The following is an 11,543-nucleotide window of genomic DNA, read 5'->3' as shown; positions in this document are numbered from 1 at the left end:
TTGACAGATTTTTTAACAGATTTTAATTAGATTTCTTTTAAAGCTATAATGTGTAATCTTAGCAATTCCAAATGAAGAATGTATTTTAACAAGAGGATGACACATAAAGGAGTCATATATATTGCTTATTTGACTGATTTAAGATAAAAGACCATTTAAAGACCATTTACACGGGACATAAAGTTGAATTTTCTTTGGTTTTATTATGGAGTGAATTTTTACTTTCACAAGTATTTATTGATACATTTTGTAATAAGTCAGACAGATAAGGAAATTTATAGAACCTTAATAAATAACAGAAACACAGTGATCAATGAGAGATGTTATCACGGGTTTCAGATGCTAAAACATACAGGGTTAATATTTGTCTCGCAATTGTGGCATTCCCCAAAATCTAAAAATCTGATTTGTTGTGAAGATTGCAACAAATCTTAACATAAGTAACATAATTGGTGTAAGCTGTAATTTTGTTAAACATTTGGATCTAGTCTCTTGGACAAATGTGATCTGTGCCTGAATCCATTAATCAAAGACCAAGTTTAGGTTAAAAATATATAAATAAAAGACTTTGTTCCATACATAACATTGACAAATAATAATAATAATAATATTGCATTTAAAATGTCTTTCAGTTAAAAGTAAAATAAAACCCTGTTTTCAATGGTTCGTTTCATTTAGAGTCTAAACAAATAAGGTTGCCCTGCCAGTGACTAGAATTTTATCTCTTGCTAAAGAAACCCTTAGCTCAAAAATGACGTTATAAATAATTTACATACCTTACCCAAAATGTAAATAAGAATGTAATTTATGTAAAGTGTCTACAAAATACATACATGTATAGCTACTATATCAAATATGTTAATGGTATAACAAAGACTGAATGTACAACAAAATCTGTACAATATGTACACTTTCTCCCTGACATTTAAACCATTAAAATCCACATGCTTCTCAATATCAGCAGGTTACATACAGTGTCCAAAATACCACAAAATAGAATGCAAAATGTGAAAAGTATTAGTTTTGAGGTTTAAATTTGCCAAGATGATTTATTTGGCTACAGCATGATATATGCTGACCATACTGTACACATTTGTCTTCATTGGTGAAGACATAAAAGAAAAGACAAATTAAAGAAGCTACAGAAAATAAAGATTTCACAGCCCATGATTTTCTAATTAAATTGTACATCTATTTTATCTTGTGTTTTGGAATTTTTCTCTGAGATTTTTGACAACACTATGGTGACTAGAATCAGCCTTTTTTATAGGATCCAGTGTATTTTTAACAGCATTGTCTGAATGTTCACTACAGGATGAAGCTTTCTCAGTTTTTTTGCACCTGTCAATCTTATATAACTGTTCTGCCTTAGATCCTCCATCTTCCCTCAAACGGTATTCCTCTGACTCCTGATATGCCCGACAGCGGTCAATGACAGCCACGATTGAGATCTTCTCACGAGATGTTGGTGAACGAATTAGGACGTAGCTGTCATCTATTCCATCTGTTATTTCCTCTTTCTTGCACTCTTGTGTTGACAGGTCCATATCTACTGGTGGTACTTTCTCAACCACAATTATATTCTTCTCATTCGGAAGGGTAGCTTGAGCGGAGATATAGAAGCCACTGCTGGCATTTTTACTCTGAAGACTCTGCAGATCATTCAAGTACAAACTACCCAATTTTTGGTCCAGAGAGCCTGCACGCTGGGTCCGAGTCAGCAATTCTCCTGTATCCCCTGGATAAAACTTATAAACTGAAGAGTCTGTCGAGCCATTAGAGGTGACTAAGCGGCTAGAAGAGAAGCTAGAGCGTCTTCTAGAACTGCTGTCAAACATCTGTTCTTCCACTGAGCGACTTTGGCTGACTGGTGGCTGAGCAGAAGAGCTACCAAGATGTGCATATTTTGAGCAAAGTTCACGGACGTCAGGCCAGTTGAAGCTCTCGGGTGGTGGACTAAGAGGACTCCTGGAATGGGACAGGTGTGGGGACAAGACCTTTGGACTACTGACAGAAGTGTGGTCTGGGCTTGGAGTCATAACCTTGGCCTTCTGGTCTCCCTCGGGATCAGGCTGATCATATGGAGTCATGGAGAACATCAAGTCTGCTTTAACTATTAATCACAAAATGGCAAATGTAAGTGGAGCAGTAAATCATAAGATAATTTTATTAGTGGTGTCAAACACTCAATTGCAATTACACACTTCCAAAATAAACTTTTTTGTTTACATAATATACAGTGTGTATTTGTACTGTGTATATTTATTATATATTTTATACTATTATATATATTTAAAATATTTACATACACACACACACACACACACACACACATACATTATATATATATATATATATATATATACACATTTATAATATTTTTACTTTAATAACATATTAATAGCATTAATAACAATTTAATAATATTTCTACATCCATTGATTTTTGTTTATATATGTTGTTTTATGTATTAAGTAAAATTTGTTTTATATTATGTAATTGTTTTACCTTTGCTCTCTTTCTCTGGCTTTTCTTCCACCACCGAAAGCAGATTCCTCTTGGTCAACCATGTATCTCCTGACTCCTGACTTCTCTGTCTCAACATTGGTTGTGTACACTTGATGCGTTGACTGTATTTCCTTGCCAGATTAAAAACTTTGTTTTGGGATGAATCTGCATGTTCTGCCTGAGCGTCTGTGTCTCTCTCATGTTCAGTTTCTGCTCTCAACTGGATAACTCTGGGGGCTAGAACTCTAAGGGGTCTACCTTCATCCTCCCATTCTCTGGGTTTAATGGCATCACTCTCACTGGCTGCACGGTTTTCCTTCTCCTTAAAAGCTAATAGTGTAGCAGACTCCTCTCTGATAGTGCTAAGATCTGAATCTTCAAACATAATCAGTCCATCGCTTACTTTTGTTTCTATCTTTCTTCTCTGGCATGGATCCTTCCTGGAGAGGCTTGGACTGGTCCCTCTAAAATAAGGAATTTCTCTGGGCCTTAGTGCTTTGAGGTCCCCTTGACATCTAGTGATCTCTTTTTCCATATCTTGCCAGACTTTGATCATTTCAGAGGAGGGACGGAAAACCTCTTCCTCATGACTCCCAACTTTAGACTCAAGTTTTATGGATCCATCCACATCAGAGTCAAATAGGTCTTCATTTCTGTCATGCTTAGAGAAATCTGTGGAAGCACAGATAACCGGTTGTTCCAGATTAGCTGGATTTGCATTGTTCTCTGACAGAGCCGATGCAACCAAAATTGTCTCTGTAATTGAGTTATGAGCTATAACAGGTCCAGATGTACTGCCGGTCTTCTCTAGGGCAAGGCCTTTATCTTTTGGAATGCTGTTAAAACGAGTAACTGAATTTCTAACAAGCCCACTTGGAATGTAAGTGAGGCTCTCTCTACGCTTTAGGCTAAATGCAGCATCCTGGTGTTCTGCATTCTCATAGTAGCTCCTAATCTTATCAATGAGTAGTTGGTCTTGCCTGGACAACACTGAATCCCTTCTTCTGCAGATAGTTCGATCTGAGTCAAAAAGATTGTCCTCCCCTGAAGACCCAATCATAAAGTCTGCTGATGCAAGGGATTCCTGGGTCAGTGGAACTCCATGTGACTCAGAGCAGGTGCTAGCAAGGCGGGATTGATGCTCATGGGCATCTCCTAGACTTATCGTGCTCCCAGTCCTGCTGGGAAGCCGTGGAGATAAGCAACCAAGGGAACGCATTTCCTCTGTGCTAATGCTACTACGCCGTGCGTTAGACACAAAGTGTTCAGCAATGGCACTGGCCTTATCGAGCACAGATGATGGTAGGATGCTAGTGGTGTCTGGTTTTCTTTCTATATCCTCCTCTTCCTCTGAAGAATCACCAGGTGCATCTTCCTGCTGTAACAGTGAAGATACCTCTTCTTTAGGAACTAGCTGATCATCTTTGTCTCTTGCAGACTCCAGATCCTGGATATTTGGGACCTGTTTGTCTATCTCTTTGGACTCAGGATCACAAAACACATCCGGCTTCAATTTCTCAGTGGAACCCCAGTAAGAGGTTTCCAAGTTTTGAGATTTGTCCTTGAGAGTGTAAGAAGGGGAAATTAAGATACAGTTATAAGTAAATGTTTTTTTCCAATACAGCTGGGTATTGCCAATAACCTTGTGATACAAAACGTCAATATTCAAAATATTGGATAGGTAACCTGTTACAAATGCAAAATACAATTTTAGTCATAGGTGTAAAGTAAAATAAACAATTTAAATGAATGAAACGATTTTAATTAAACTAACCTGTTCTGAGATATATTTTTCATCCTTGAGATATGCTTCCACCTGTTCAACTGAAGAGGAATTTTCTACTTTAAAGTTCTCAGTGTTCTCACAACCCCCTTCCTCCTAACATTAAAAAAAAATGTTTTTCAGAGATGTTTGAGAGCACAATTTACTTAAAAATATTTACAGTGTTATATAAACAATACAAGTATCAAATAGTAAAACAATTATTTATACATCCAGATTAAGTTATAGTCATTAGAAAGTCCAGATGAAATCAGAATGAATGAAATGACTTCAGATGAAATGATTTCGGAAAGAACATGTGTATTATTTAATTTATGTATTTTTTGTTTGTATATTTTGTACAAAATGGCAAAATCTTTTTTTTTTACTAAATGTTTTACATAATTACCACAAACATAATATAACACACACACATATATATATATATATATATATATATATATATATATATATATATATATATATATATATATATATATATATATATATATATATATATATATATATATATATAAAACAAAAGATTGGAAATATGTATGAAAAAAATCTGTTGCTTCCTGAATAATTCTGTGCACACAGATTCCATCTGAGCTTGGTTGTTAGTTCAAAACTACTTTCAAAAATAGATCATAACCATTTTAATCACTTATGTTAATGCAGTGAATAGAACAACTGCTATTACATGCAAATGCAAATCTTAGTTAACATGTTTAAATTAAAATCGCAGCTGAATTTTTAAAACAATGGGGTATAAACTGGGGTCTCATGTCCTAACACAATGTAGCGACATGCAATATCATCCATTTTTAAAGAGTTTTTGTCCTGTTTACCTCTTGCTTTTCTTTATTCACAGAACCTAAATTACTACTCCTTCTATATATGAAATATTATATGACAAATCTTTCAATTCCATATGAAAAGCCATGAAAAGCATGCCTCACATTAGTCAAGGAACATGTTTTTTTAGCTGTATGTTCCTCCGTTGCAGTGCATTATTCCATAAATATCATAGTGCTTGCAAACAGAGAGAACAATTCTGACAGTTCACACACTGTTTACATGTTGAGTGTGCATAAACAAATTGTTTGGTGCTAGATTCTTGTCTTATCAAGCCTAGTTAGACAAAATGTTGTTACCAACATTATCTTGATGAAAGTTTTTATGTAGCCAGAATTTAAAATCAATGAAACAAATGATAAATAACCTGTGATTATTTATAAAAATTTATAAATACAAGTTAAGAAAGTACTTAACTTAAAACGACAAAATACAAAATCTTTAGTGTATAATTGTGAGTGTTGCTCATTATTAAATTCAAAGTGATTCTGCTATGAACATATTGTACACTTAAATTTACTTGTGCAAGTAAAGTGGAAGTATGTGGAAGTGGGAGTATGAAAAGTAAATTCAAAATAAACTATTTCATCCATGTTTGATAATTTATGTACACAAGAAAATATTACAGTATCAAATATAAACAGATAACATAGTTTTGACCACTGGGTGTCAGGATAGAGGAGAATATATTAGGAATTTTTTATGTCTATGTCTATTTTTATGTCTAAAATATTACATTTTAGTGAGAGAGCATTAAGAAATTTTGAAATGAAAAATAAATGAATAAATACATTTAATAACAGGAAAATAAAGAAATAAATGACTTCTGAATTTATTTTGAAATTACTTTTTTCCTTTACGTATTATTTCCTGTACTTATTTCTGTACTTTTTTTAATTTACTTTTTATTTTATTTTCATCCATTTTTATATTACTTATAAATTTATTTACTCATGTTTATTTATTTTTATACATAAAAATAGAAATAATGTATTTATTATTTAGTTTCTATTTATGCTACAAGCCAAAAGCCTGGTTTTCAATAAAGCTGTTGTAGCGATATTAATGGAAAAATAAATTATTGAATGAATTACATTTTAACAATTAAAAAATGATCACTACCACTGATAGATGTCAACACATATTCATCAATGCACTGAAAAAACATTATGAAGATTGTATATGTTTCATGTGTCAGTTTGTTTAATTCTTCTAGCATTGCTGCAAGCTTTACAAAGTTAGATTCTGCTTATGCTGTATGAGCTGTTAGTGAATTGAGGCATTCCGTGAGAGCACATGCAACTTGGCTGGAGGTGTGGCAGACATGCGGGTATTGTTGCAGGTCAGGCAGAGAACCTCACCATTGTGAAGTCCATGGTAAGCAAAGCTCTGGCTCTATAGTGCCAGCAGGAAATGGCAGCCAACATTGAACTGGCAAAGTCAGCTACCTGGTTGTCCTCCATTAAAATATCGTCAGAATCACTTCCCTCCCCTTCTGCTTTATCCCCATTCTCTTGCATCAATCTGGCCTTCAGAGACGGTGAGGCACGGATGAGTTCCTCATTATCACTGGGAATTAGAGCTTCAGGAGAGTATTCGTCTTGTGCAACAGGCTTCTCATCTGAAGACTCGCATAAGCCAAGAGTGCTAATGCTAGCAGTGGCTTGTAAAGGCCACCTGTCAGCGGCCAATGCCCCCTCACTGTCAGAATGCTGGGGCATGAAGTGACAAAGATTTCTTCTTAGGAGATATAAGGACATGACCCATACCTTCTTTTATAAAAGAATATCTCTTTGGTAAAAGAGTTTCCGGTAACACTTTCTACTTTCTTCGATAAATCTACTTAAGTAATTCTTTACGTTTTTTTTTGTTTGTTTGTTTGTTTGTTCAATGTAGGTTTAATGATGGATACATCTCATTCAAGTACAAATTTCTAATTACAAAAATCTACTCATTCACATGAAGATGGATAATGTACTTTAAGTTATTTAAAGAAGGTTAAATTCTAACTGGCCATCACTGTTTTTGTATCACTCATTCACGCAAATAATTATTAAGGTTATTCCATTGATATTGTTTCTCCTTGTTGTTATTGTTCCTCATTTCTACAACAATTAGAAAAATACTTAAAACTACTTTAAGTATTGTTATCATTATTGTGAACAGACCTTTACATCGGGCAGCTGTACTCTCTATGTTCTCTATATTTTGACGTCATTGCTCACACATGCACAGAAAAACACATTTTATGTCATACATGTGACTGACTTCACCAGGATCACTTCATCATCATTATCTAGCTTACTCCTAATCAGATCCTAAGTAACTCACTACCTTAATTCACTACTAGTACACTACTCACTATCATTCTTTTCATTGGAAACTCTTTTTGAATTTTTTTACCTAGCTATTATAAACATTTTTACTATTATTTTTTTGCCAGTATTTGTACTTTTATACACTCTCCTTCAACATTTTAAAAGTTATGGACCAAAATGCGGACATCAAATAAAAACAGCATAATTTGTATACTTCTGCTTTTGTGGTTTATAGAATGTAATATACTGTCTTTATGGTTTTGTCCAAGTACATTTAACTGAATTCTAAATATTTTTTTGGTTGATTAAATGGCTTCTTACCTTTAGTATTACTGAAGAAATCATCCAGACATCAGCCACATAAAAGAAAGAGAATATAAATAAATATTTAATTTATTACAAATAAATTACAAATAAATTTGAAGGCATTTTTATCAACAGTATTTATAATTTTGTTCCAAACAATTTCAGTGAAATATGTGAAATCCAAATGGTATAAAGTGGGGTCCAGGTGGGGTCCTTTTTTTGCCACATTTGTGATATTAGCCATACAAGTGAATTTCTAGCTTTCAAGCACAGTATGCTTGGAACATTCTCAAATAATTCCAGACAACATGGATTTTCAGGGGTCAGTGCCACTTTCAATAAACTACTTGATTGCCATTTTCATTAAATACACAAGAAAAATAGTCACTAGTGTCTGGTCCCACTGTATCATTATTACATACCAGCAGGTAAGACTTTACATTTAAATACGACATAATATATTTATTTAAATTTAAAAGAATGGAATGGACACACATTTACACACCTTTAGTATTCTTTAGGATCTCTTTAGATGGTTCTGTTGGAAGATAAAGTAGTAGACCATCTTTGTAAAATTGTAAAGTTTCAAGTAAAAAAAATAGATAAGTGAATTGTAAGACTTAAATTGAGAACCTACCTGACTGTCTCCGGCCTTGTCTAGAGTTAGAAAACTCCTCTGACTGACATGAAACAGACTTTTTGAGCCTCTCAGGGCTGTACCTATACTTTTTGTCTGAAAAACAGTTGTCAAAACAGGCCTATGACATATTTTTTTCATAATAAAAAAAGACAAATGTTATGAAATTGTTTATAGTGGTTAAAAGTATTTACAAATAGAATCCATCTCCAATATTGCTTCCTTTGCCTAAAAGACACACACAGAATTATTATCTGTCCAAAATCATTTTAGACATTTTAAATACAAAACCTAGTTGTTGTTTTTTTAATTCACTGCATACCTTTTGTGGTATCACAGCCTGATGGTTCTCTAGAATGAGCCGTTTAATATGATGAGCCCATAATTTTTTTTCCTCCACCGTCTTTGCCTAGTAAAAATAATATACTGCATTTCAGGAGTTGTATAAACGTAAACATAAAAACAAAAACAAAATAATATATTTTTATTTACATAAACCCACATGTAAAAATGTATTTTATTTATTTTTTATTTTATTTTAATTTTTTTTTATTTAATTTTTTTAGTTTGTTTCTGAATATATATATATACATCTGAGTGTCATCAGCATAAAAATGACAGATAAGGTCAAAAGAGCTTAAAATCTGGCCACGTTAGTTAATATATATGGTAAAGAAAAAAACAAGGGACAAAGAACAGTGCCCTGTGGGACACCAATAAGGACAGGACAGGACCTACACAAACCATGTTTCCATTCGGTATTTCAAATAGCTACCTCCTAATTATTAACATCCTTTAGGTATAAAGGCTTTGCTAATGATATGAAAAGCTTCACAAGTTGACGGGATTAGTTACATGTTTAATAGTAGGAAATGGGCCGTTTCAATCCACATATTTAAGACTATCTTTAATAGAATGATGTTGCAGCAATAATGTTAACTAATTAATTTGCAACATTTGTCTATAAGCATATTTAAAAACAAAACAAAAAACAGATAGACATGTTAAAAATCAGATTTTTACCACATGGGTCTTTTAAAAATTTCTACATTTTTTGTATAAATGGTATACATTTACACAGCAATCAGACAATAATTACAAAACGTTTTTTGCATAAAGGTACTAATAATTGAATACACACCTGGACAGAATGAGGTTGTTTGGGATGCTTGTAATGAGTGACACTGAAGCAGAGAGAATCCTTGGCACTCTCAATCAACATGAGTGTTGAGCACTGTTGTAAGCAGTGAGACAAGAGAGAAAACAATAGCAGCTTCACCAAACAAGAATCACTTCTTATAATTTATCAGGTAAAGGCTTCACACTACATTAGTGTTGAGTGTTCAGACAATAAATCAATGAAAAACAAAGTACTTCTCTATGAAAACAGATAAAAGTCATACCGAGATGTGGGTCTTATAGACATAATGTTCTCCTCTGCGTTTGGTGATAAGGAGCATGCGGTCAAAGAGAAAGAGTGTGCGTTCATTCTTAGCACGATGGACTCGAAAAGTGCCTTCGAGAACCAGTTCTCCATATGTAGTCAGATCAGGTCCCTTCCAGTTAATAAGTAGAGACTGGACCTCCTGAGATAGATTATGGAAATACAAGTGGCTTTTTATTGTAATTTCAACTACATATAGCTGTGCAGTACATAGTACAATGAGACAACGTTTCTCCAGGACCTGGTGCTACATAAAGTCACAACACAATACAAAGAAACTCACATACTAAGCTAAGACAGTGCCTTAGCCACATAAAGTACAAAGTGTGCAGACTGGTGCAAACAGCAAGAGAGTAAATTGAAAAACCCAGTGTGCAAACTAGTGCAAGGACAAAATCAGTGCAAAGAACACAAAATACAAGACAATCATGATATCATGGATTGGTTAATATCTTCAACATGGTAATCACATGAACAAGAGCATCGAAACATGCCAACTTCTTTGTGTGTTCATGAGCTCACCTGAAGACGGACTGCATGTTCATGTTTTCTCTTCATGTCATTTATATACCATGCAACACCAGTCATAGTATATATGGCCTCCTCTACCACCTCATAACCCTCCTCCTCTGGATCAAAGTGCTTTGCAATCTCCTACAATATAAAGAACATCCAAATAAATCTAAAATTGTTTACTGCATAAAAGCAACAAAAATGTCAATCATGAAATTTCCAGCAAAATAGTCTAGAGCATCGGTTCTCAATCTTTTTGACTAAATGGCTTCACAAGTTGACATTGTCCACAACAATACTTGAAAGCCTTGTACCTTAATGGACAAAGAATAAGGGAATTCCTTCATATACTTCATATACAATTATAGTCCAACAAATATGATCATGCATGATAATGGAACGATTAGGTGATTTGAAGCCTTTACTATTCTATTCTCTGAAGTATTAACCTGAGTGGTTCTCTAACCTGTAGTAAGAGATGATATTTGAGGATCCTCTGGACAGGCTTGAGAAGGTATGATCCCAGAGGCAGTGATCGCTTTAAAGCAGCTTGCCTCTCCCTGAAGAACTTGGCAAGAGTTTTGTTTCTCATGCAATCTGTTAGAGCAGCCACAGAGCTATGGAGAGAGTATGAACAGTCAAAATACTGCACACAACAAATAACAAATATGTCACTATTCAAACTAAAAATGCACCTACAGTAAGACCTAACAGCCATGAGCAGAGGAACTAGTGGCTTTTTGCAGTAATGATGACATCTACACCTTCATCCATATTAAACTGTACACATCTCATAATTCACATAACTCTTGATTGTTTTTAAACTGATTTTATGCCTGTGCTTTACTTAACTATATGTTATGTCTGTAGATTGTTTTGTAACTATGTACTGCTGTTACAGCAAAACTATTTTATTTAATGCATTTTACTGTCCCCACACATTAGTTCAGTAATGTCTGGTATTGTCCCTGAAGTTTTGTAATTGTTCGGGTAAAACCGTATTGGTCATAAATTATTACTGTATTAATATTAGTTTCTCTGGTGCAGGAAAATCACATCAATCTGACCATATATCCATAGGCCTTTCAGTATAATATGCGGTACAACAGTACAACTTACTTTGGGTAATTGGTGCAATATTGTGTGTAGATGTCAAAATATTCATGCTAAAAAGAAAGGAAAACCAAAGTCAGTAAA

The 11,543-nt window shown here is 33.9% G+C and overlaps 1 protein-coding gene across 6 annotated transcripts in view; it reads right to left on the bottom strand.

The window, feature by feature from the left end:
- Positions 1-178: 178 nt before the first annotated feature.
- The window catches only part of LOC122325186 (pleckstrin homology domain-containing family G member 3), a 39,076-nt gene continuing 27,711 nt past the window's right edge, over positions 179-11,543 (bottom strand). For 4 of the 6 annotated variants that reach the window (XM_043220144.1, XM_043220143.1, XM_043220145.1 and 1 more), the window contains 14 exons: positions 11,466-11,512; positions 10,813-10,963; positions 10,356-10,487; positions 9,793-9,975; positions 9,531-9,623; positions 8,712-8,798; positions 8,584-8,617; positions 8,390-8,485; positions 8,258-8,290; positions 7,768-7,778; positions 6,490-6,840; positions 4,283-4,387; positions 2,509-4,069; positions 179-2,113 (listed from right to left, as the gene is read on the bottom strand). In XM_043220144.1, coding sequence (XP_043076079.1) covers positions 1,197-2,113; positions 2,509-4,069; positions 4,283-4,387; positions 6,490-6,840; positions 7,768-7,778; positions 8,258-8,290; positions 8,390-8,485; positions 8,584-8,617; positions 8,712-8,798; positions 9,531-9,623; positions 9,793-9,975; positions 10,356-10,487; positions 10,813-10,963; positions 11,466-11,512 — 3,801 coding nt within the window. In that variant the 3' untranslated portion in view covers positions 179-1,196. The remainder of the gene's footprint in view (positions 2,114-2,508; positions 4,070-4,282; positions 4,388-6,489; positions 6,841-7,767; positions 7,779-8,257; positions 8,291-8,389; positions 8,486-8,583; positions 8,618-8,711; positions 8,799-9,530; positions 9,624-9,792; positions 9,976-10,355; positions 10,488-10,812; positions 10,964-11,465; positions 11,513-11,543) is intronic. The other 2 variants (XM_043220146.1, XM_043220147.1) reach the window with 2 other exon arrangements.

The sequence above is a fragment of the Puntigrus tetrazona genome, chromosome 20 (assembly GCF_018831695.1).
Source record: "Puntigrus tetrazona isolate hp1 chromosome 20, ASM1883169v1, whole genome shotgun sequence".
Classification (NCBI taxonomy): domain Eukaryota; kingdom Metazoa; phylum Chordata; class Actinopteri; order Cypriniformes; family Cyprinidae; genus Puntigrus; species Puntigrus tetrazona.
Note: the sequence above shows the minus strand (reverse complement) of the source record. Positions and strands in the feature narration are given on the sequence as shown.